At 50.6% G+C, this 25,736-nt stretch overlaps 1 protein-coding gene across 16 annotated transcripts in view; it reads right to left on the bottom strand.

Moving 5' to 3' along the window:
- Window positions 1-25,736, bottom strand: part of MICAL3 (microtubule associated monooxygenase, calponin and LIM domain containing 3) — a 270,467-nt gene that overhangs the window by 19,662 nt on the left and 225,069 nt on the right. For 9 of the 16 annotated variants that reach the window (XM_078075384.1, XM_078075389.1, XM_078075383.1 and 6 more), the window contains 10 exons: window positions 21,184-21,425; window positions 19,250-19,339; window positions 17,085-17,222; window positions 11,536-11,649; window positions 10,652-10,798; window positions 10,069-10,151; window positions 7,106-8,957; window positions 6,486-6,580; window positions 2,508-2,558; window positions 1,025-1,135 (listed from right to left, as the gene is read on the bottom strand). In XM_078075384.1, the coding sequence (XP_077931510.1) occupies window positions 1,025-1,135; window positions 2,508-2,558; window positions 6,486-6,580; window positions 7,106-8,957; window positions 10,069-10,151; window positions 10,652-10,798; window positions 11,536-11,649; window positions 17,085-17,222; window positions 19,250-19,339; window positions 21,184-21,425 (2,923 nt within the window). The remainder of the gene's footprint in view (window positions 1-1,024; window positions 1,136-2,507; window positions 2,559-6,485; window positions 6,581-7,105; window positions 8,958-10,068; window positions 10,152-10,651; window positions 10,799-11,535; window positions 11,650-17,084; window positions 17,223-19,249; window positions 19,340-21,183; window positions 21,426-25,736) is intronic. The other 7 variants (XM_078075394.1, XM_078075398.1, XM_078075388.1 and 4 more) reach the window with 7 other exon arrangements.

Raw genomic sequence — 25,736 nt, 5'->3', positions numbered from 1 at the left:
CGGCAGGGCAGCTCAGACACAGGAAGTGACGTCAGCTCCTGCAGCAAGGACTGAGGTACTGCATCCTAAGTAAGACCCTGCCAACAGTGAGGTTGCTAAAGCCCTAGCAGGGGTTCTTGGAGGGTACTGCCGAAATCCTGCCTCTAGATTAAAAAAAAAAAAAAATTCTAGAATGGAGCAATGCACTAGAATCTTTTTGGAAGCGTATAGTCAGAAGTTTCTCTGTGCTACGTGGGGACTAATCATGGATACCAGAAGGACATTCAACCCCCAAAGCAGCAGCCCATGACATATATCTGGAAAATGGCACACAGAAAACGAAATAAAATCCAAGGATCCAATCATTGCAGAGAATGTGGATACAGAATAATGTTCAAGAAAAGGACTAAAAGATTGGTGGTTTTTGATGCTTGCTAAAACTGAAATTCAGCGGCATAACTTGGTATTTGGGTTTGCTGTTAATGTTTCTCATTGTTTATACCTTTTGATTAGTGTACTAATATGAATACAACTCTACATGCACAATTTCATTACAAAAACATATTGTATTTAGATATCTTTTAATACTTTATATAAAGAAATGATTTTTTGTTCCAGAAAGAAAATCTGGAGTGGTCTAGGATCTGTGAGGCCTGAAGATAGAGGCTGATGCCTGGAGGACAGCTCTGACCTGGAAATCCCAGGCCCACCAGAGGCTGAGGGGTCACAGATGGCCTCTCGATGACAGTCCTCACAACTGAACTAGTTGACTTTACAATGATTATTCCACAGCAAGGAATTTAGGGAACTCAAAGCCCAGCTCTTCCTTTCTACCAGGAACTCCATAAAAACCAGGCTTCTGCAGTTGCATCAAGCCAGAGGCTTGTGGCCTGACATGTTGGGGCCGTCCTCTCAGGTATCAGGGACACCCCATCTACCTCTGCTCTGTCCTCTCTACCCTCCCGTGTCGTGGACAAGGACAAGCATGTCGGAGAGGAGGGGGCTCTTTCCCACTTAGGAGCTGCGGCCCCTTCAGGGATTTTACCTGGGCTCGGTGTAGCCGCTTCAGTTCCTCTTGCTTGGCCTGTCTCCGAGCTGCCTTCTGCACACGCCGGGTCAGCTTGGCGTTCAGTTCCTCCTCTGTGTAAGTTCTTGGCTGCAGAGAATGAGAGAAATTCCCTCAGTCAGGTGCCGCAGGCCTGGGCACGGAGAGCACTTCCCCTGGGTCGGAGCTGCCCTTCTGCCGAGTGGCTGCAGGGTAGATGCCCAGGCTGCGGCTCGGCCAGAGGCTTCACTGACACTCGTCCTTGCTGGAGCCCTAACTGCTACAGGGTACAGCTGAAGCTCTACAAATGAGATACTTCCCCACTGTGACAGGGACAGGAGGCTGAGTGGGGCCTGACCGTTAGAAAGTTAAAAGGACCAAGGGTGATATGCTCCTTTATCACAGAGATCACCTGTTTCCCATGGAAGGATGTCTGCTCTTTTTAAGACTTTCTGGAGGTAAAAACATGATAATTAGTTCCCCCAAGCCTCCTGCTTCTAGGAGGGCACTGCAGAAATGTATGCCTATACAGGGGAAGGAAAAAGAAAAATCGGGATCCTTTTATTTTCTTGTTTAGTATCAAACGCCACTTCCTTCAGATAAATATTTATAAGGTTCTCTTAAGAAGTAACATCTAAAGTAGAGAAAATGGGGATGCTTCTATTTTTAAGTGTGAGTGAACCCCAAACTAACTAATGCAGTCTGAAGAAGGGAGATACGGAGGCGAGCCCGGACTGCCCCCAGGGTCTGCACAGAGGCAGCAGTCGGCCGCTGAGAGGGGCGGGGAGGCGGTCTGGCAGGGCGGTTTCAGCCACTGCTACCAAGCCCTAAGGAGGCAAGAGGCCAGATGCAGGGCAAATCCATGGACACAAGTGCCTGAGCAACTCCACCTGCAAATGTGGGCATCGAGGGTGCAAGGCAGTGTCAGATGCCTTGTGTAAACAGTGAGCAACCACCAAGAGGCAAATGCCGAGGGGTTTGCCGCTATTCCTAACATCTTCTTTATTTCCTCCAAGGAAAACAAAGAGAGACTTTGATAGACTTTAAAAGAGACTTCCAAATTCAACTCAGGAGTATAGTCTAATAATCTTTTTTAAGAGCTCAAGGACAGTGGAGGGCCAACTGAGCAGGTAAGTCCTTACGGAACATCGTGGTGTTCTAGCACCCTAAGCATTTCACCTTGCAGGTCGTGGAGCTGAGGGCTCGCGAATTCCCCATTCCTGTGATGCCCAGTCCCATAGGGGCAGCCCTGGAGTGAAATTACCACTGCCACATGCACTCCAGCCAGTCAAGAGCAGGGCATCTCCCCTTCCTCCGCCATGACACAGCTAGAGAGAGTTCTGGGGCCCGTGTTCACTACTGCTCCATGCATGTGTGAACAGTTAGTGAGGATGTGGCTGGAGGACCAGGGCTGGAGGCTGCTCCGGGTGGTTAATCACAGACATGCATGCAACAATGACCAGCCATGGGAATGAGACACTACCTTTGATGCATATGATCTCCTGAATGCCAAGGCGTGTGGTACATAAATCAACTTTTAAGGGGATGGCAACAGAAAACAAAATAGTAATAATAACAATTAAAAAATTAAAAATAGAACACAGAAATGGAGCAAAATCAGTTAGAAGTTTAAAACAAACATGCAAGACTAAAGACTAAAACACATGATTGTTTTTCACAATGTCACACAGGACTGAGTTAAGTGAGGAACCTGGGGATACAGATCCTAGCAGCAGAGTCTCAGTGAACCCTGGTTTTGAATAAGGACTGGGTTCACTTTTCTACTGAGAAGACAGCTTCTTCCTTGCTATGCCCCAGATCTTCTTTCTTCTCTTTTCACTCTCCCTTGTGTATAATAAACTAAAGCTGTCAAAATACATGGTTATAGATGCCATTTCTCCTTCAGTAACCCATTTGTTTGTGGAAATTCAGACTACTTCTTTCAGCTCAGTGTGGGGCGGGCACTGGTGGTGGGAAATTCCTGTTGCCAGGGCCACAGAGACACAGACACAGAGCAGACTGAGTATCAGACCTAATGTTCTCTTCCAAAAGGCTCTCTCCTGGCAGTGTGGGCCAGGTGGGTTCCTAGTGGGCCACCCAGAAATCCTGGATGGGGGCGGGGGCCATTTCTTGATTATGCACAGTGAAAGGGGGCCTAAAATAGCATAAGTAACTGATATTCACCAAAAATACTTCAGGCACATATGTCTTCCCTCAGACTGACTCATCTCTCCCACAAACCAGAGAGGATGAATCTCAGTATTAGAACAAATCAGCTAAAAAACAGAAGACAGATGGGTTTCCCCAAGCAGCATGTGAACCACCCCATAGGAACTACGTAACCACACCTAAGGAGTAGCACTTAACGTCTGCACCTGCGGCTGCTGTAAAAAGTAAAGGGAGTGGGGGCAGTCACTGACTGACTTCTGGCGGGGGCGGGAGGGGGGGGTCAGGTACCACCTTGGCAGAGGCAGCGACTCGAGGGGAGAAATCATGAAGCGTGTGCGGTGTGTTGAGAGAACGAGGCCGGCCAGAGCCGCTGCTTCTGCTGTGACATGGGGACTAGGGCCTGTCCCACAGCCTCTGCACGTGCCCATGGCTGGGCCACAGAGGTTAGGACGCAGTGCATCACTTATATTTAAAGTCAGGCTCAGGCAAAGAAAAGAGGCGAATGTGAATTATCTTTTGTTGGTAGGGTTACAGGTGATATTATAGATTTAGTCTGTATTATCTTAATTTTTCTAAGTAAACATTTTATTTTTTTTTTTAAATCTTTTTTTTTTTTAATTTTTTTTTTTTTTTTAAGATTTTATTTATTTGCGAGAGAGACAATGAGAGACAGAGAGCATGAGAGGGAGGAGGGTCAGAGGGAGAAGCAGGCTTCCCGCTGAGCAGGGAGCCCGATGCGGGACTCGATCCCGGGACCCCAGGATCATGACCTGAGCCGAAGGCAGTCGCTTAACCAACTGAGCCACCCAGGCGCCCTCTAAGTAAACATTTTAAATAAAAATAAGTTATTTTCAATTTTAGGTGTTTTTTTGTTGTTTGTTCTTTATTTTATTTTTGTGTATTTGTTTACTTTTATTGTGTTATGTTAGTCACCATACACGTTGTAATGAGCACTGGGTGTTATACGCAAATAATGAATCATTGAATACTACATCAAAAACTAATGATGTGCTGTATGGTGGTTTTTTGTTTTTTGTTTTTAAATGAAACAAAACTCAGGCACTTGTTTCACAGATGCCTGACTCAGAGACGGGTCTGTGATGCAAGAGGAACCGTTTCTTCCAGCCACTAGAGATGCTCCCTCCTGACCCCACTGTCCCTTTAGGTGTCCCCACTCCCTTCACTTCCTGCTCTGAAAATTTTCAAACCTAGGAAAAGTTGGAAGAGAACAATGAACACCTTTGCCTAGATTTGCTAAATGTCAGAATTTTGCTACGTATTTGATATATAATCCTTATATATAATCTTTTTTTTTTCTGAAAAAAACCCACACCATGGTAGGATTCAGGTCAACATGTCCTAGGCTCAGCTTTGTCTTCCGTATTCCCTGCTCAGCCTCCAGCAAATGGCTCTGCCTTTGTGGGGACACACACGGAACGTGAAGCCCCCCACGCCTCTGATTCTGGGATTCTAGGAGTGGGGGCCATGACTTGTTGGGCACGTAGAAGGGGAAGAGCTCCCTATGTGCCTCAGGTCAGCAGGGCCCTAGGGGAGGCTGCCCTCAGTGACACATATTGCTGAGAAGAAAGCCTTGGCATGGCCAGCTTGGGCAGCCTGCCATTCCACATTCTGCCAGGATGTTTCATTAATTGAGAAACAGTGGAGAGACTGACCACAAAAGCAACCACAGATGGGAGTTTCTGACCAACAGGAGATGAACCGGCTGAACATCTGCATATCTACACGGAAGCAAAGTGGAACCCTGGGCCACATTCTCCTTCACAGACCACCCGCCCCTCCGCAAACCCCCTAAGGCTGTGCCAGTCCCCACTCTCAGCACATGTTGAGGGACCCAGGTACATATCCAGAAGCAGTTCTTAGTCCCAATGTCATACCAATGCTGCTGCCTGGCAAAGCACAATGGGGAGCACTTGATAGGAGACCCATGAAGCCAGGCTCCTGGGGGAGAGCCAGCACACAGGGTCCCAACCCTAACTCAGTGCTGGCCTGGCCGGGACAGGTGGGAGTTGGCTCTGCACATGGCAGGGAGGGATCAGAGGCCTGACTGGTCAGGTGTCCTTCTAGGAGAGTGGACAGGTAAATAGCTGGTATGGCCATGGGAGGCCAACAGACCAAGAATGAGAGGAGAACTAAAAGATGGGTTTCCTCCAGTGTGCCAAGTTGTTAAAAGCTGGACTGGGATGCGAGGAGGGGACTGGCCACAGACGCAGAAGCCATCTTTACTGACCAGACACATGTGAGGCTCAGGTCTGCTGTGGCAACTCCCTGGAAGCCTACAGAGAGGCAGACTCAAATGCGAGCCTTGGAGAGCCTTGTAAAGAAGGTATATGACCTTCTGGGGACATCTGTCATTCAGAAAAGGGAGCTGAAGATAGCTGGGCTGTTGCCTGGGACAGGAGGCTGAGTGTGTGTCCCAGGCCAGACAACAGAGATGGTGCAGCTTCAACTGTCCCTATGTGCTGCCCAGGCCTTTCTGGATTGTCGTCCTCACCCCATCACTGTCTCTGTGATGCCGATGCCCTGTTACTTTCTCTAATCCCTCTCCCTCCTCCAACTTCACTGTATCTACACAGAGCTACAAGAGCCCTTGGAAATCAGAAGACTGAATAAATATCCAAGAGCCCTCCACATTGCGGGTTAGCTTTCAGGAGAGGTGAGTGGCCACCCCAGCTCCTAAGCCCGGGGCAGTAAGAGGGACCAAGTCAGATCCATAGTGCCCTACTCAGCACAGAATCCAGGTCAGTTTTCTGGACTGGTTCTTTAATAGCAAAAATTACTCTTTAATCCACAAACGTACAAAGCACGCAGGATGACAGGGCACATTCCTTAGTGACTCAGCCTCCACCTACTGCCTAAACCCATAGTCCCCGTCCCAACCTCCACCAGACTCTGGGGCACGGACAACCCTTCTCCTGTCACTCTGGACACTGGCGGATGCTATTCCACATGGGAATTCTGGGGACAAAAGAATGAATGGACAATGCCAGCAGCTTGCTAAAAATCGAGTGAGTCTTTGAGGACGAAACACAGGAACGCTTGCCACTGAAACAAGCCCCAGCTGTTCCCTAGAAAAAAAGCCCAAGAAAAGAACTCCCTTTATGCCTCTCTTACTTGGGCCTGGGCTGGGCTCAGGATTCAGCTGTGGGCTGCTGGGAGATCAGAGGAGGGCCCCACTTTCCACCCCGGGCTGGAGATTTGCTTTCCCTTTCTTCCACCTCAGCAAAGACCAATACTACACAGAGGTTTTGGGCTGGGCTTGACCCCTACATACCTCTCGCCTGGACTTCTGGGAAGACCTCTCAAGGATGTCGTCACTGGAGAGGTCTGAGTCCTCCGAGAAGCTCAACTGGCGCCGCAGCTGCAGCTCTAAGGGGATGGAAAGAGGCAAACCAAGGACACCACGGTGCTTTCCTGGCTTCTACATGCACACGCGCCGCCCAGGGGAGTCGGGGAGAGGCTGGACTTCTTTCCAGTTTGAGGGGCTCTTAACCCATGTGGGGGAGCCAGGAGCTTGGCGGCTGACACCTGTGCTGGCAGGGGCAGTGTGAACACTAAATAGACGGCATCCCGATGACAGCCCGCCTGGCGCCTTCCCCGGGGTGCTGAGCTCCACCTTGCTCAGAATCAGGCCCTGCCCTGGGGCCGTGTGACTTGAGGAAGTGCACACGCCTCCGAAGTCTTACGAGTAAGCTGGGTTTTAGAATTATTCTATCACCTGGAATATGCTCTGTGAGCCCGTGGTTCTGCTTCCTTCTTCCTTACCCCATTAGCATAGCTCCTAAGAACCCTCAGGGAAGCAGCAGGAGAAATGGATCTTTTGAGGAGAACCAATGGCTGGACGACACACCCCTTATGCCCTGCCGCAGGAGGAATCCCCTGGTGCTGACATACCTGCTCTCACAATGGGAGACATCCTGTGCTTGCCCGAGTCCACAGTGGCACCACTGGAAGGGGTGCTGGAACAGGACTTGTCATCGCCCTTCTTCTTCTTGTCCTTCTTGTACCCAGAAAAGACAGACTTCCACAAGGACTTGGGCTTGGCAGCGGCTTCCTCCAGGAGGTTTGGGCTGGGCTTCTCTGGGGGCCGGCCCTCACCTTTGGACTTCTTCTCTTTCTTGTTTCTGCGGGGGGAGAAGAGTGACGATCTCTTCTTGCTCTTCCCACTGGAGCCCTCGGATGAGGTGACTGAACCATCGGGGCCCCCTGAGTCCGATGGAGGGGAGAGGACCTCCTCACTAGTGGCTTCGTGCTTCAGGGTAGGCTCCCTGGGGCCTTTGAGAACAGGGCGTTTAGGGGACTCGGGGCCGAGGTCTTTGCCCTTGGAGGCAACTGAGGAGGCTTTGCGGGAGGTGCCTCCTGGGGGCCTGGAGGTCCCAGCTGCCATCTCCATTTCCTTCATCCTACTCAGCTGCTTGGCCATAGCGTCTCTCAACGCCTGGCTCTTCACAGACTTCTCCCTGGCTCGCATGCGCTCCTCAGCCAGCTCCTTGGCTTCTGGAGAGACCACAGGCAGGCCCCTCTTCTGTGGTTGGACCCCACTCTCCAGAGTAGGCAACCTACCATTCTCCTTGGCTAGGGGTGGGTGGAGGGACCTCTCTGTGCGGGGCCAGTGGGAGGGGGGTGTGAAGAACTTCTCCTGTAGACTCGAGTCCTCCGTCTTGTCATCATAGGTATCCTCCACGTCATCGGCAAAGGGGATCTCATCCACACTCTCCACAAACGACTTCCGCACCTCCTCTCGAGGGGGCTGGGCAGGCTCTCGGGGGGCCCGCATAAAGGAGGCAGGTGGTGGGGGTGGGATCACCGAGGCCTTGGGCTTGGTCTCCGTATGCTCATAAATCTGATATGGCTTCCTTCGAAGAGTTGCGGGCTCCTCATCCTGGGGTGGGGGTGGAGGTGGGCTTGAAGGTGGAGTGAGCATGGTGGAGTCTGAGGTGTTGAAGCTCTGGCTGCCCAAGGTTTTCATGTTGGAGGAGCTCCCATGAAGGCCCAGCCCAGAGCTGCTCGACAGATCTCTTCTCTCCTCATGGGAGCTTTTCAGCTCTCTGTCAGATGGGGACTTGGGGGTCGGCAGGGAGGGCTGGTCACCATCTGACTTCGGCAGGCCTAGCCTCTTAGGAACAGGTGGAGGTTTTAGAAGCTGGAGCCCCTCACCCTGAGGAGACTTCTCAACTGAATAGGATTTTAGGGACACTGGTTTAAAGGCAGGCGAGGGGAAGCTGGACTCGGACACCTTGCTCCGATCCACAGGTGTGAGCCCGAGGCTGCGGCGGATCTCAGCGCTCTTCATCCAGAACTCTGCCACCAGATCGTTCCGTTTCAGGGCCTCATCCACAGCGAGAGGGCTGCCCAGTCTATCCTTGGTGTCCCTTTGGTTCTTCAAGGGGAGGGGAACCACGGGAATGGATGTTTTGGCTGGAACAGGCTGGAAGCATATGGGGGACTTGGTGGGGGACGGGACAGTGGCCTCAGAGGAAGGCTGAGGCTGGGAGCAAATGGGGAGCTGGGTGGTGGTGGGGGTGGAGGTGGCCAACGGTGACAGGCGCTGTGAACTAACTGGGGAGGTAGGTGTCCTGGCTTCCGGCAGAGCCACCGGCTGCGATCGGATAGGAGAGCGCACAGCTCTCTGGTCAGTGGGCACTTCTGCTTTGGGCTTCACTCTGGGGAGCAAAGGTTCAGGGAAAAGGCTCTCCTCGGGCAATTTCACTTTGGTAGCAACAGAGACAGGTGGGATTTGGGCTCCCTACAGAAAAGGAAGATAGAAGCTGCTTAGAAGGAAGGGTTCAATGGTCAGAAGAAACCTATTGGGGAGCTCTCTCTCAAAGGGCCTGTGTTTATGAAATAAATTCCTCTCTCTGTCCTTTAGGCTGTCATTCAAATGGCTCCAGGAGAATCTTCCTTACTTTTTGCTCTATTTGTTCAATTTTTAAAGCCACTCTACTTTACTGAACAGACTCAGCTTTCAGCGTTTGGTTCATCTTGAACACACCCTACATTCTTTGTGCACTGAAATGGACACCTGCCCAAAGCACACTAATGGACCCAGCTCTCCTGACTATGGACCCCAAGAGCTCAAGACCTCTGATGTATGAAGACAGGGGCCCATACTGTAAGATTTAAAACAGCTATTTTTTTTTTACAGTCTATACTACAAATTGTCCTTCCCAGGAAGCTCAAAGATCCAGATATTCCCGCACAAATCCTTATATCACCCCACCCATTAGTCTCAGCACAGCTCGCCCAATTTCACGAATGAAATCACCAAATTCATCTTGCTTCTTAGAATCTCAAAGACCAAACCAAGCCAACCCAGGTCTTGAGTTTGGCCTCCTTCCCTGATCTGTCCTCCACATAGCATTTCCCAAAACATATTCCATAGGACACACTGTTGCGATCTGTTTACATATCATTCTTCAATGTGTGGCTCACATACCACTGGTAATCTGGGGGAATATTTTTAATTTTAAAACTCAGTCATACGTTCATTTTAACATAACACTGAGAAACAAACTCATCTGTCATATCAAACCAATGATTCCACAAAAATTATTGCTTTAACTTAAAAACAAATTTACTTTTAAAATGGTGTGGCATGACAGCAGAGTGACACAGTGGTGGGGTGACTCAGGTCTGCGTACAGGTACAGCCCAGGGTTAGGGCGATGCTGCCTGGACTGCCTTGTCCTCATGGTGAGGACTGAGTTGGATCCCCAAGGCCACTCCTGTTTTCAGCAGCCCCACTTCGCACAAGAAGCAAAAAAATGGGTTCACAGCAAGGGCCCTAAGACGAAGGAATTCATATGTCCACTCAGGGTCCCATCAGTTCTGTCCCCACAGTGATCCCTGAGCCCTTACCTCTGCCACAGGGCTGTGGCCTGGGGAGAGCAGACCGGCTTGCTCCTCAGGAGACGGGGCAGGGCTGGGGACTTGGGCGGGACCTGAACAGAACAGACACAGGCTTTATAAGAGGAAGCACCCCCCCCCTTCCCGCTGAGGGTTCCTCTCCCAGCCATCTCTGCAGGGGGGGTCGCTGTTGGCCAGCAGAAAGTGCTTTCCCAGAGTGTCCCTGGATGCCACCTCTGCTCATGTTGGAAGTGCAGACTTTTCTCGCATGTGTGTGATCTGTGTCCAGCTTGGAGATGTACCTCCGACCCTTTCATGGCTCCAGAGCACACACAGAAAGGGCTGTTGGCCGAAGCCGCGTGCAGGGTCCATGCACGGGGAAGGAGGACAGCAAGCAGAGCTGTGTGCCATTGGAGGCTGGCAGTGCGTCAGCCCTGCGCTGGAACAGGCTGGAAGCATATGGGGGACTTGGTGGGGGACGGGACAGTGGCCTCAGAGGAAGGCTCAGGGGACCTGTGTCCTGGGGGCTGCTCTCGTCCCTGCAGGCTCTCAGTGGGAATTCTGGAAGCAGTTTCTCCTGAGTCAACAGACTTACTTCTCTCCTGGTGCCCTGGTGTGGTGACGGGTTGCTCCTCCTCACTTTCTGATGCCCTCAGCTCCAGCTCCGCTTCCACCACTGCCTGTTGCCGCATGCGAAGCTCCGTTTCGGCTTCCGACGGGATATCATCAGACCAGTGCTGATCTGGCAGAGGGAAAGGAGGGCACAGACCACCCGAGTGAGGCCCTGCTTCTTTTCGAGTCTCCTGCCATCCCCAGAAAGCAGCCAAACCAGCATCTCGGCTTGAGGTGTAGACCTGTGCCACAGCTGGGCCCTGCCTACTGGTCCCCAGTGAGAGACTTGGCCCAAAGCCTCTTATTCTCTGCAACATGGTGCTCTCATCAAAGCCAAATGCACAAGAGGGCACCTGATGGACCAGAACAGAGAGAAACACAGTGCACGTGCCTGTGAAGGGCAGGCTTTGCTTCGTGGACTCACCAATGGTCTGTGTTTCCCGCAACACCACAGCGACTCCGTGCTCCCTCACAGGCTTGTCTGGACTCTTCTCATTTCTCCCAGGCTAGTCCCTGCCCCCTTTTCCCCAACAAGTAGACTGTAATTCTTAAAATACCATCTCCTTGCAGCTACCTTTCAGAGGACATCCACTGAATTAGAGGCCCTTGTCTAAAGCACCCAGTCTGCTCAGTTTCTCAACCACAGCTCACTGAACGCAGGCTCTGCTGTCTGCTGGCTTAGGGGTGGAATGACACACATTCAAGTTAGTGCCAGGACAAGGAACGCGAGCAGGAGACTTAACGGCGGCCTCTTCTGAGTGCCTTGCTTTTGCTTTAACGTATATGATCTTTCCTGAGTTGCATTCACACAGTGGGGAAGAGGGCGGTCAGCACAGTGGAGAGGGGAGGCTCTGGGGTCCCCCGTACCATCATCCAGCTCAGCACCAGTGTCCCCTGTGTCCCCATTCTCCGCTGCCTCCCCTTCTATCTCTGCCGGCTCCGAGTCCACATCTTCCTCCAGGTCATTCTCATCAAATGGGACTGTAAAGCAGAAAGGTTCAAAGGAAGGAAGAAAAGGACAGACAGATGGACAGAGAGACTGCCTGTGCAGGTGTAAGGGGGCAGTGGTCTTCCCAGGGCTGCAGTGTGAAGACCTCGAGAAGCAGGGAGATGGATTCCGAAGTGTCTGGATTTGGACCCCAAGGCAGACGTCAGCCAGACTTGGGGGAGCTAAAAGCAGTGTGGGTGCTGGCAAGGGCCCAGGGCCCTTCCTGAACACACGGGACTAGCACTGCTCAACTCCAGCAGGGTCAAGTGGAAGAGGGAGAGCAGCATCAGGTCTGCTCATCTCCCCTCCTCCCCCGGGGCTGCCGGAAGCTCCTTGGTGTGAGAAGAGGGGAGACGCTGCTTCTCCGGGCCCAGCAGCAACAGCAGCTCTGGGCTGCGTCACATGCCATGAGTCACTGAATCCTCACAACGATTCACTAGAGGGGCTGGGGGAAACCGAGCCCACACGGCTCCATCTAGCAGCTGCCGTGCTATGTGTCGGTGAAATCACTGCCGTGTGAGGGACCAACAGGACCCCCGAGGGCACCTCCCTCCCCTTTCAAATGGCAGAGGTTGCAGCTTAGCTTGGGGTAACTCAAGAGAAATGTGTTGTTGTTGTTTTTTAAAGCATGAGGGAGACGGTGAGGGGATATGTAAAGTTCATTTTCTAGACCCAAGAATAGCCCTTCAGTGCTGCAGAATGAGGCAAAGCACTTGTCAACTTCATTTTCCTCAGGAGGAACCAGCCCCCAAACACACACACACACACACACACACACACACACACACACACACACACTCTCATTCAGACCTGTTCCCAACCTCTGCACACCTGGAGCTCACACTAACAGTTTGGAGTAAGAGAAAGCAATTGAGAAAGCAACGCATGCTGCTTTAAAGGATGCCGTGAGATCCCGTGGTCCCCGGGACTGACAGTCCCCGTCGGTCAGGGGTCCTGAGGGCTTCTTCTAGGGTTCGAAGCACAGCCACTCACCAAACAGTCCTAATTGTTTTCACTTCAGGAAAAGGGGTTATGTTTACATTTGCATATCCAAGAGCTGGAGACTCCAAGCCCAAGGGGTCGGGTGGGCAGCAGGGGCACTGGCGGTGGTAGAGCTGGGGAGATTTCTTCAAAGGCGGTACCACAAGGAGAGGCTGTGCAAGGACCAGGCCCTCTCAAATCACTGGTCTTCCCATTGTCCAGCCTCTTGAATCTGTACCCCTGCTACGGTGAGCATGTGCACGGTGAGTGCGGACACCAAGGTCTGAGTGTGGTAAAAATCAAGTGACTACCTGTGGAGGTGGGGTGGGGAAGACAGGGAAGGGGCACTCTGAAGATGCTGGCTTGACCTAGTCACAGGAGTTTTTGTTAAAAAAAATATATATAATTCCTTGGGGCGCCTGGGTGGCTCAGTCAGTTGAGTGTCTGACTCTTGATTTCGGCTCAGGTCATGATCTCAGGGTGGTGAGATCGAGCCCTGTGTCAGGCTCCACACTGGGCATGAAGCCTGCTTCAGATTCTCTCTCACCCTCTGAACATGCCTCCCCACCCCCGCTTGCTGGCACAGTCGCACACACTCTTTCTCAAAAAAAAAAAAAAAACAGGGGCTCCTGGGTGGCTCAGTCGTTAAGCGTCTGCCTTCAGCTCAGGTCATGATCCCAGGGTCCTGGGATCGAGCCCCGCATCGGGCTCCCTGCTCCGCGGGAAGCCTGCTTCTCCCTCTCCCACTCCCCCTGCTTGTGTTCCCTCTCTCACTGTGTCTCTCTCTGTCAAATAAATAAATAAAATCTTTAAAAAAAAAAAAAAAAACCAACAATAAAAATAATTCCTTAAGCTGTATAATTATCTTACCACCCCTTTTGTCTACTCAGCTTATTAAAAATAAGGTGATGACTTGCATCTAATTCTGGAGAACCATTCAAAATAGGTTTGGAATGGACTCCGGGGAAAGACGGGTGAGTTCCAGAATAAATCCTAGGCTGGCGAATAGTTAATGTCACACTCCTCCTTTTGAGATGCCGTGGAACTGGTAATGCCAAGATGCTTTCCTGTGATGGTGGCATTTGTGGGGAAAAATACTGGGGGTAAAACTACTCAATTATTTCCACAGGTTTAAAATCTTTGTGTGGTAATACTGCTGTTTCAGTTCATCACACACCAGGAAGTGGGACTTCTGAGGAACACACAAGTCTCTGTGCCTCCTCAAACCTGAGCTTCCTGTCTGGATAACAAGCTCATGGTTTTATGACACCATTTCTGAAGACGTGGGGACACAGATGCCTCTCTTCCCCCAGCATTTTTCTCCTTTGGCAGTCACCCCAACCCAGGGGAAACAGAACCAGGGCTCATCCCGTTAGGGTCCACTGTGCCCAACACGCATGCCCAAGTAAATCTATGAGTGCCTGGGCATCAAGATGGCAATTTATACTTCTGTTGGCAAGTGCACCGGATGTGAGCACAAAGGAGACCACGACAGGACTCCCCAGTCTGTCACTGTTCCAGTCACACTGCCCCACGTCAGCCTGATCCCAGCCCCGGTCCCTTGGCCCTCACATGGTTCTCCGACTCAGAGTTGCTATTAAGAAGTGACTATGGACTCTGAGAAACAAACTGAGGGTTCTAGAGGGGAGGGGGTGGGGGGATGGGTTGGCCTGGTGATGGGTATTAAAGAAGGCACGTACTGAATGGAGCACTGGGTGTTATACGCAAACAATGAATCATGGAACACTACATCAAAAACTAATGGTGTAATGTATGGTGATTAACATAACATAATAAAAAAACAAATAATTAAAAAAGAAAAGAAATGTCTGTTGTAGAGTCAGAAAGGTACTAAGTCTACAGTCCTTGGGAGTACCTTGAAAGGAACAAGTGTCACATATATTAAAAAACAAACAAGTGAGAAATATCAATGCAGCAGCAGATACTGGAGAAACGCAGCTTGAGGGATGGAATTGGGAGATTCAACCCAGGTTAAGATGGAGTGCAGAGTGCTAGAAGCTGCCACACACTATGGAAGCTAGGAATCACAGACATACGTAGCTTTTGCTTTATTTCAGCTGCCAGCTGGGAAGTCCTGATACCTCAGCCTTCTCCAACCATGGTGGGAGACGTGACTAACTAACTAGGAGGGATGCCCAGCCAGCTAGGGTCTGGCTCCCTGTGGCTCTGTGACTTGTGTGCCTGTGTCCACTCTTCCTGCTGCGAGTGAGGACAATGGGCTGGGCTGGTAAGAGGCTGGTGGTAAAGATCCATGAGCTCCAATCCTACCCATCCCAGAAGCAATCACTAGGACCAGAGTTCTCAACCAGGGGGGCAATGCTGCTCTTCTTCAAGTGGTATTTGATATTGTGTAGGGCATTTTTTGGTTGTTGCCTGGATGGCTGTGGCAGGAGGTAGAGGCTGCACGGCTGACGTTTCGAGGGCCGAGGCCAAGGAAGTTAAATGTCCTGCAATGCAGAGAACTGTCCTGCCCTCGCTGAGCACTGCTATGGCCCGCGTTGAGAAATACCTCTCCAGAAAAGGTTAGGAAGGACAACCAAGGTTTCTGAGCTATCTCTTGGCCTAAGTATTTAAACAGACCCCGCACCTCAGTATGCAGACCCAGTGGACGCTACGTCTAGTTATACCCAGCCTGTCCCTCTGAGCTGGACAACATCCACCAATCCTCTGTTACCCCCTCTTCACTGAGGAGTCTTCCACAAGTCCCTGAGTACTGAAAGTCTCCTTTTCTGTACTTTGGTGGGTTTGTGGAATATTAACCGATTCCTCTACTTTTATACCCAACTGCTACACAACTTAATTTCTACAGACTTTAAAAATCACTGCTAAAAATGTTCCCTCAGCTTTGGCCTTTACTCAACCTTTAGCAGTAGTACTGGTAGTAGTAGTAGTAGTAATAATAATAATAATAATAATAATAATAATAATAATAATAAAAAGTTTAGTCAGTTCTGTCTATGCTACTGCTCTCCTCCAGATCTTCCCTGAAGGGCGTGGGGTGCGCATCCGGTCCATGCAAGGATGGGCTGCCTGAATGAGGCATGCATGTGCCCCCCCTCCCAACCTTGGCATGCACTAGCAGCAGGACCAGAATTCTAGTGTTAAGGTACCAGCAGAGCTGCCAAGAGAGAGTGGTTATGGTGAGTGGGGAGAGAACAAACATCACCAGACTACCTCCGGAGACTGTCTCCAGCCAGGCCTGCACGGCTGCGCGGCGTATGGAGGGAAGGTCAGGCACTGAATTTAAAACAGACGATAGATACAAAGTTACACAGGAATGCGTGCTCCCCGTGAGGAGAGCTGAGGTCATCCTAGAGCCCCGAACAGAAGAGAAACAGAGATGTTACAAGCCAGAGGCCTGTCTGGCACCGACGAGGGGTCCCAGTCCCATTGTAACCCAGTCCCATTGTAGGCATTCAGGATGAGAAAAGGAGAGAAAACATAGGGAGGGTCAACAGCAGCTCAAGGCTGCGGAGCTACCCCATGCTGCAGGCCAGTCCGACGTCCCTGTTCAGCAGGGTCTCTCTCTTCACTCCTGCTGACTGTTTATGCTACTGCAAAAGTAGTTAACAGAGGTTGGTCTTGCCTATAGGTAAAGACTTGGGGCTGGGGAGGACCAGATGTCCCTGTGAAGGGCTAAACTTCATGAAGGCAGGGAGCACCCCCTTTGTCTACTCAGAGCCTTACAGGGTGTGTGGCCCCGTCAGGCACTGAATGGAAGCATGAAGAAAAGTGAGTGAGAGACAGAGGTTGATGACACCAAGGATCCATATTTGGACAGTGGGTATGTTGAGGTCGGAAGGCGTGGAGAATGGCACGGCAGCAACCACATCCCTCAGCAGTCTCCATTTCCCCCTTTTATTGCTTGCTATTCCTAGAAGAGGTCAGGCTAAAGTTCGTCCTCACCCTACTGTGGAACACAGACTGTCTCACCTGAAACCTAGACCTGGACATTACTCTATCTACTCTAAAGGCCTCCTGGATCGAAATCGCTTCTTCAAACTTCATTTCAGTTCAAAATATACTCCCCCACCCTGTTCTGCCAATGTACATTCACACTCAGACACACCACGCAAGGAAAGCACCAGAACATTTTACCAAGTGGACAGAGGAACCCTGTCTAGTCATACGGGGAAAGAAAGCAAATTCTTGGTTTTCCCAAGGTCAAGTTCATTTTACTAGTTTGCATCCATGGAGAAAGAGCTCATAACCTCTTAACCCATAGAGAACTTTACATATCCTCAAACAATAGCTAAGGGTAGTGGTCACAATTAACATCAGGAAAATAAAATGGATCGTTGGCTTACATTTTGATCAAACTGATGGCTTTGATCCTAACGGAAGAGTTCTCTGCAGCAACGAGAGGGGAAGCAGGGACAGAAGGTGCTCTGAGGGGCATTGGGACCTTGGATCTTGAAACAGTTACCTCTAGAAGTGGAGGACTCAGAGGTTGGTACCATTCGCTCCTCCTCCTCTTTCTCGCGAATATGTGTCCAGTGCACATCAGCCTGGATCTCCAAGGGGTCGGCCGGATTTATGATCTGCTGTAGCCTCTGGCTCCCGACTAGTATACCAGGGTCAGAGGTGGAGGAGAGAAGGAAGGGAGAGATGATGGAGGAAGGAAGCAGAAAATAAACAGTCAAGGAAAGGAGGGGATGAAACACCACAGGAAAGGAAACAGAAAGAAAAGTTACTGTATTTGCCAGGATCAGTTTGAATCAGAAAGAGGCAAAAATTGAGAGTGTAAACACACACACACACACACACACACACACACACGATTGCCACTTGTTCAGCTTGATTTAGTTGTTTCAAGCTTCACTTATACTGTTAATTTCAATGAAGAGAACCATACATTCCAACTCCAAACAGAAAGAACTCCCCTTTCTGATGCTCTTTTCATCTTATCTGCATTTGAGGGACCCAAATGCCCAGTCAGAAGAAAGAGCAGGTTACAACTGCCTCTGAAGGGCCACCCCTCCAGGTCATGAGTACTCAGCACAGTGCCTACCACCACCTGTCATGTTGACTGCTTCTCCTCTGAGATTTCAGCCAACTGACAAGAGAGAAGTGGGATGGGGCAGTATCATTCTGTCATGAACCAGCTAACTCACACAGGATGGAAACTTACTTTGTTGGTACTTTAGTGTTTATCTTTTGCAGCTAGAGAGAGAGAGAAAAAAAATCCCCCTTCCATAATAGGTCTCATGCTGCATGCTGGTCTGTGGCAGGGGCAGGGCAATGGGGAAAAAATGGAGTTTGGGGAGGCGATGGCTGGGAGAGGAAGCAGAGCTCTATCCTGTAAATTCCCAAAGCTTTGGGGGTTCGTGGGAAGGAATAAAACAATACCTCTTTGCTTTTTCTGAGGTCAAAGCCCTTTTCCTTAAAACTCCATTTGGTGCCCCACTGCTCCCCTCTGGACACAAGACCTGCCTTTTTAGCTAAATGAGAACTCATCAGCAGCCCCTTCAAATTATTCCTGCTGCCAGAGCCCAAGGAATATACATGCAGCCCCTGCCCTGTAAGCTCCCTATAATCAGTGCTTGGACCATGCCATACAATTGAGTTAAAATAAAGGAACAGCCAGTGACTTGGAGAGGGGACACTTCGGGAGGGAGGAAGGCTTTTCAGGCAGCAAGAGCAGGTGCCACCTGATCTGAAGGACTCTGGGATTCCTGATGGGAGCCCACTCTCAACAATCTAACTGGACAATTTGGCTTTGGCTTCACTATCACACAACCTCTTTTTTTTTTTTTTTAAACAACCTCTTGATTTTTAAGCAATGGAGAATGTGATATGGACAGAAAGTACCAGTAAGATCACCAAATGTGGGTCCGGGCACCATGCTGTGTTAAATGTGGGGTGGAACCCCGCATGCACTCTCTCGTTGGAACTGCTGGTCTCCACAGATTCATTTTCCTAAGGTCAACCGGCTTTTATGGTGTTGGATGGGGCTAAATCCCAGCACAGTCACCCAACAGCTTGAATGTCATATGACTAAGGAAGGTAAGTCAAAGAGAAAAATGTGGATGCTGTCTTCATCTTCTAAGCAACAAAGAGAAGACAGTGAGTCTTCCCCCTCAGATAATGTTCTGCATCCTGTTCATAAATGAAGCCTTGGGGACTTATCAGCCAGCCTGTCCTCCTTTTTCAAAGAAATGTTACAAGGCACAGTGGAGGGAGGCTCTGGGCACCTCTGCTGGTGATGGCACCCATGCCGCTCCGCCACTGACAGGTGCCGTGACTGCAACCTGAGGTTCTCTGCAGTAGAAGAGGCCGAGTCTTTGCTAGAGCAGGGGGCTTGCAGCAAAGCATACAAGGGGCACAGACAGGGCCACATTCAGTAAGGCTGCTTCTGGAGTCTTCTCCGCTGACTGCCCCTTGACTCTCCTTTGTCTTACATGCTATTTTGTACATGACCATTCATGAAGGCTGGCCCAGGGACAGGTGCCGAGCTAGGTACGTGCCAAAGCCTGCCAGGGCAGCTTTATAAAGCACAGATCTTTTCATGTGGGACCTGCTCTTGAAGGCAAATTCTGGATGGCTGCTAGGGAGCCAGGGTAGAAGGTGGGCAACGGGCAGAACGGGTACCTTTACGTGTACCCGTAGCTTCTTCCTTTGACAGCTGCTGGAGCCACTGGCCTTGCAGGAGTTCTCTGTCCCAGGGGCAGTACTCCCCTTCTACAGCAGGGGGAGCCAGACACCCACAAACACAGCATCAAGAATCCCACGTGGGGATAAACAGAGAGAAGAGAGAATGGAAGGGAGGAAAGAGAATAGAGAAGAGTTATCTTCAGGTGCAAGGCAAGAACAGCCTGTCACTGTCTATACAGCCATAGAAGTCCACTGCCCAGAAGCTACACACACCACGGGCTAGGAACACAGGCCCAGGGTTGGGCTGAATTTGTCGGTATGTTTCTCCCGTTAAATCCCATCCCTGCAGGCTGGTTCTTGACGCTAGTTCCAGATCCAGGAAATTAAGTCTGTGTGGAGGAAAGCAGGGCTAAAGTCTCCCACAAAGGGTACAGACTTCGACTCTAAGCTGTGTCTGGGGCTAAAGCCACCGGACAATATGAATCACCAGCTAGAGATAATGACGTCTGAAATGATACAAACAAAATACTTTTCCCCCGATGCGCTGTGAGCACGATCGCCCCCCCTGACTACATGGACACGGGGGCAGCCCTGAGCCTGAGCCAGCCACAGCAGGATGGAGAACTCAAGCTGACAGCTTCCCGGCCCACGGCCTGCCTCCTTCTTACATGGAACTTACGCATTTCTCATCAGAATGAGGAGGGAGGGACAGGCCACCAAGGGCTGCCTCTGTAGGCCTCACCCCAGCCTCCATCTTTGGAGGGAAGAGCGCAGGAGAACTAGGTCTGGAGAAGCCCCTTAGGGGCCTGAGGAGGCTGTGCTTTCCTCTTGCCTGCCCTGCCTCACCAGGGGGAGCTACACAGCTCTCAGGACCGTCTCAGTACCGTGCACCCAGTCTGGGAAGGGCTCTGCATCTGGTCAGCACTCGGGCCTTCCCGTGCCAGGCTGCGGGGATGGGATCTGGGCGGCCAAGCACATGAATTCCGGGAGGGGCAGAGGTAAGCAGGAAGAGCAGCAGAGAAATCTAGTGCCAACTCTACGAGGCCCAGCGCTGTCCTGAATTTAACGTGCTCCTCTGACAACGGCTGGGAAGGACTGGTGCTTTAAAGGCCCATGTCCTTCTCCACTCCATGTGCCCTGGGGAGAGAGCTCGGCCGTGAACTGACATGGCACCGCTGTCAGGGGGACTCAGGTATCTACCTGCCCTAGTTTCTTCCTTACCACCCACCAGACTTCTGTGCAGCCAGGGCAGGGAAAGAACGACCCTCTCTCTTACAGAGGCAAGAAAAGGAGACCCACCAAGTTCTTCCTCATCACTCAAAGACACACACAGCCAGAGACAGGGACAGAACTGAAACATTTCAAGTCAGAGCCAACCAGACTGACTTAGTGCTGGAACAGATGCTCCTTCTAAGGACACTGGTCCAAACACGTTACTACCTGTCATCAACCGAGCCTTGTCTCGTGGGCGCCTAGCCCCTCCTCAGTGACAACAGAGCTCTGAGCAGAGTGAGATTCAGTGCTCTGCAGCCTCCAGTATCCTGGACTCTAAGTCAGGGAATCCTCTAGAAAGCTAAATTCCCTTTATTAAAATAAATTTCTTTAACTGAAACTAAGGAAAAAAAGAGAAAATGAGGATAGGAGGATGAGTAACCTTATTTGGATGAAGTCCTTCTGCTGACCCTCTGCCTTCCACTTCCAGTTTCTCCTCAGAATGTGCACAAGGGACTCTATTGTCAGTGGCCTCCTCTGCCCCTGAAACTAAGGTCAGAAAGAGGCAGGAGGGATGGTCTCTGGGGCTGTGGGAGGCACATCTGTGTGCCAGACTCCAGCTGTGTGACTCCAGCCACAGAAACCTTACTCAGGTGCGGAACAGACTGCCTCAGGGATGGGACAGGGTCAGAGTTAGGAGAAGAGATTTTTTTTCTGACCTTCACTAGACTCTTCCTCCTCCTCCTCATATTCTTCCTCCTCCTCCTCCTCTTCATACTCTTCCTCCTCCTCCTCTTCGTTCCCAGGCCCGTAGCTCTTTGAGGCCTCTAGTTCCTCTTCACTCTTTCCTTTCAGAAGAGCATGGATCCTCACAGCCTCCTTCCAAGGAACGCCACCCAGGTCTGAGGTGGGCAGAGGAGGCTCCTCTTCCTCCTCTTCCTCCATCTCAGACTCAGAACTGCTGTGGGGGAAACAACCACACAACCAAAGTGAGGAGACTGTTAAAAGCCACAACTGGAGGCAAAATGTCCCAGCAAAGCAACTGCTGGGAAGGAAGGGAGAGAGGACAGGCACGGAGGGGTGCAGCGCGCTCCCCCGCCCCGGTAAGACACACGAGGGGAAGGAGAGTGAGTAGAGGGCCAGAGAAAACACACACGTACACGTAACCCCTACATAAAGCCACATGAGCCAACAGCCCAGTCTGGTGGGGCCCTCTCTTCGGTGAACAGCACTCCACCGAGCTCAGTTTTAGAGGCCCTCAGAGATAGTAGGGGGCATGGACCCATTCAGATATGAACGCATGACCCCAGGAATCAAGAACGGAGAGAAAGTCTCCTTTCCTCGTGATCTACTGTTTGATTTGAGGAACTCAAATCTGCTTGACTCAGGTGGGCTGGAAAGCTCTGGTGGGAAGCATGGTGAGAAAGAGCTGCCTCCAGGAGGCCTGAACTGCAGTTTTAGCCACAGACGGGCTGGCCATCGAGGTGCGTGTGCTGGAGTGAAGGCCACGCACTCAGCCCCGCAGCGTTCCCGAAGCCCCCCCGATGTGCGCCCTGGAGCGCGACACTATGAGGAACGCACAGTTAACACGGCAGCAAAGGCACCGCTCACTGAAGTTGCAGAACAGGGACCATGGGGAGAGCAGGGAAACAAATACCGCATCCCTGGGACCATCACCCTTGACAACCAGCCACGTTTTCCACCATTCTCCCTGACGGCACAGAGCCCAGTGCTCAGCTCGAAAAGGGAAGTGGCACTGAAATGCCAGAGACACTAGCTGTGACTTAAGCAAGCCAAAATCACAGACCTCCACCCTCGTGGCCACCGCCCCAGAGCATCTTTACCCTCCTCCCCTGCGGCAGAGTGAGCAGTCAACAGATGGTACAAGAATAAAATTCAGTACCCTCAGTGGGGCTGTAAAGCAGGAGAAAAACCCCAACCATCACCGCACCAACGAAGTTTCTCAGACCTATTTCATGGTCCGATAATTCCCCAGAAGTCTTTTTCAGGAGAGGCTTTGCCCTCAGTGAGAAATGTGTAGTTGACTGGTCTGGAGGACATGTGGCTTTTACAATCCAGCAGGGCCCAACCGCTGGCATGAGAGAGCCCCAAACCCCAGAAGCGTTGCGCACGGGGTTGTTGTCCGGTCCTGTCTTCCTGTGATGGTGGGCTGTTCTCTCCCCACCCGGAGTGGGGTTGTGCACATGGAGAAGGAACCAGTGAATACAGTGTGAGAAGGTCAATGACACCCCACTCCTAGCGCTATTAGTACCTGTGCAGTAAAGAATCCCACCTTGCTCAAAGAGAGGCCTGGCCTTTGTCTCGGGGCCTGGGAGGTCAACCCTAAGCCCCCCAGAGGTCCTGCCTGATGGGAATGTCTTATTTCCCTGGAATCCCTGGGTCACGGTGGATAGTCTAACAATGTGATTTAGGGTGAGGGCTGACCACATCTGCAAGATGAATAATTTAGGCTTGAGTCACGCAGTATTAGTTGGTCTGGAGATTGAGATCAATCACACCACATAGATAATCAATCAATCAATGCCTGGGTAATGGAGCCCCAATACATCTCTTAACATCAAGGCTTGGGTGAGTAACACTATACAGAGTTTGTCACACATTAATACCAAGAAAGTAACACTGCCCTGACTCCACAGGGAGAGGATGATGGAAGGTCCGCATCTGTACTTTCTTGGCCTCTGCCCTGTGTACTTCTTCACCTGGCTGATTTCAATCAGTATCCTTCCCTGTAATTAAACCATAACCATGAGTATAAACCTTTTAGTGAGTTCTGACAAATTAATGAACTTGAGGGTGGTTTTGGGAACTCCCATACTTCAGCCGAGTCAGAAGGGAGGGCAGTCCTGGAGGCTGTCTGCCCACGACTTCTCAGGTGGCCGATTCTCACAGGGCCACACTGGCTCTGTTCCTTACCAGCTGTATGACCTTGAGCTGATTACTTCTGCGGAGCTTCCGCATCCTCATCAGTAAGGAGGCAATGTTAATACCTGCCTTGGAGAAATGTTGTGAAGGTTAGGGATTTTCCTGATTTTCATGTTTGTGTTACACTCTGGGATTCAGGCTATTCACTTATCTGTTTACTCATTTACATGTTCCTTCATTCATTCAATGAACATTTTTGAGTACCTATTAAAGTTCACCCAGTAGGTACAAAAATAAAGAGGGTCAGCTCCTTACTGTAGGCAGCTCCCTCTGGCGAATACTACTTCATTCACTCATTCATTCATCCACCCACGAAAACTTGCTTAGCATCTTCTACTTGTAATGCACTTCCTAGACACTGCAGAGGATACAAAGGTGACATAGAAAAGATCCTTATTCTCATGGGGAGGTAAGATGCAAACACGGCAACGACAAAGGAAGGTAGAACATAACTGCAGTGGGATGGAGGGTTGAGAGGAGGCAGTTTAAGGTGAGTAAACATAAGAATTTGGGCCACGGAAAGCTTGGCATTTGGATTGTGACTTACTTTCATGACTTACTCAGGTACTATTTTTGCCTTACTTTTGTGTTTTCATTTGTTTACATTCTTACTACTTATCAACAATGTGTAACCCAACGTATATCACCTAACATCTTTCAAATATGAAATAAGGATAAGAATGACTACTACGCTCATCTTAAATCTTACGTAAATTTGTTAAAACTTTAGGTGGGTAGAAGGCAGGCCAGCTTGTCCTTCCTTCACAGCCAGGCACACAAGGTTACCCCTGGAGTCAGCAGGCTCAAGGAGTCCTCACTGCGGCTTTCCAGCTCCTTGTACCGTGTGCCCTGTCACGAGGGCAGTGGCACTGGGCATAATGTGAGCAATGAATACTCCATGATGAGGGCAATGGGGCCTCACTTAGAGCTCTGAGTGCCACCCTGGCTAGTTTTACGACAGCTCAAGGACCAAGGGAAAATAGCAAGTGAAGCACAGAGCATAAAAAATCGGGTGGAAAGGTCAACCCTTGCCTCTCTTCATAAGCTACCAGCTCTCAGTCCATTTCTGAGAGGCCTGGCTACATTGCTTCTGGAAATCTGAGACAGGCAAACCAGCCTCCCTCCCTTTGTGAAGGACAGAGAGACGAACAGGTGTTGCCAACTGTTCCTTCCCAGGTCATATCTCCCTGGGACCTTGGAGCTGTGCTTTGAGTCTCACCAGGCTCCTTACCTCATGCAAGATTCACAGTGTAAATTCAGTAACTCAAGCTCATTCTACATTTTCTGGCTGTTTTCAGTACCTGAATTTCTGGGTCTGGCCTTTGAAGAGGCTAGGAGGAAGGGAGTACAGGAGGAATGTAGTGTGAGGCAGACCACCCCCTGCCACTTGGTTGTCAGCCTAGAAAGTTTTTAAGTGGGGAGAATCGCTACAGCAGAACAAAATACAACACAGACAACCAACTTCTCTGTCCTTTTGGGAAGAGAGGGTGACCTCTCAATTTATAGCCTCCTAGGAGAGATGAGGGCCAGAAATTGTAGTCCTCAAGGTCAGCATTCCATCATGACAGGTATCTGTTTCTGCATTTGAAACAATCTATCGCTGTGTGTGACTGTTCGATGTGGGCGGGCTCCCCTTGGACTGCGAGCTCTCTGACAGCAAGGCCAGGTCTGCTCGGCTCGCTGCAGGGCTTACCATGGGGTCTCGCACAGCCCAAATGGCAAGGATGTGCAAGGGAGCACAACCAGGCAAAGCCAGGGCAAGCTGCTGCCTAAATTCACAGAGGTCATGGAGATGAGACCTCTGAAGTCCATCAGTAGGAGCAGACCCTTTCCGTTAGAAGAACATCTTGCAAAAATCCTCCCTGCTACAATATTTATGCTGTCACTGATCTCAAAGCACTTTCCCTGAGTTTCCTCTCATTGAGGCTATGATTGGGCCTGGTAGGAGGAAGCCAGACCAGCAGGGCACACGGACTAGATTCTAAAAAAACAAGATTTGCTCCACACTTAAATGGGCCAAGCAGAGGTTCTGCCATGCCAGGAGAGGAAGGGCCAAGGATGATAACAACAGCGATAGTGAACACTCACTGAGCTCTACGAAGTGCTACGCGGCACAAGGCACTTCACATGAATTAGGTCACTTAATTACACATTAACTCTAGGACACGACAACTCTGGGACTCTAGGACATACTAATATCCCCACTGTTATAAATGAGGCCATCGAAGCTTAAAGAGGTTGGATCCTTGGTGTGAGAGGTCAGGATTCCCACCGATGTCCACACCATTGTCACACTGTGCCTTCTTGGATGGTTTGCCAAGAACCCAGG

This window comes from Halichoerus grypus, chromosome 6 (genome assembly GCF_964656455.1).
Source record: "Halichoerus grypus chromosome 6, mHalGry1.hap1.1, whole genome shotgun sequence".
NCBI lineage: Eukaryota > Metazoa > Chordata > Mammalia > Carnivora > Phocidae > Halichoerus > Halichoerus grypus.
Note: the sequence above shows the minus strand (reverse complement) of the source record. Positions and strands in the feature narration are given on the sequence as shown.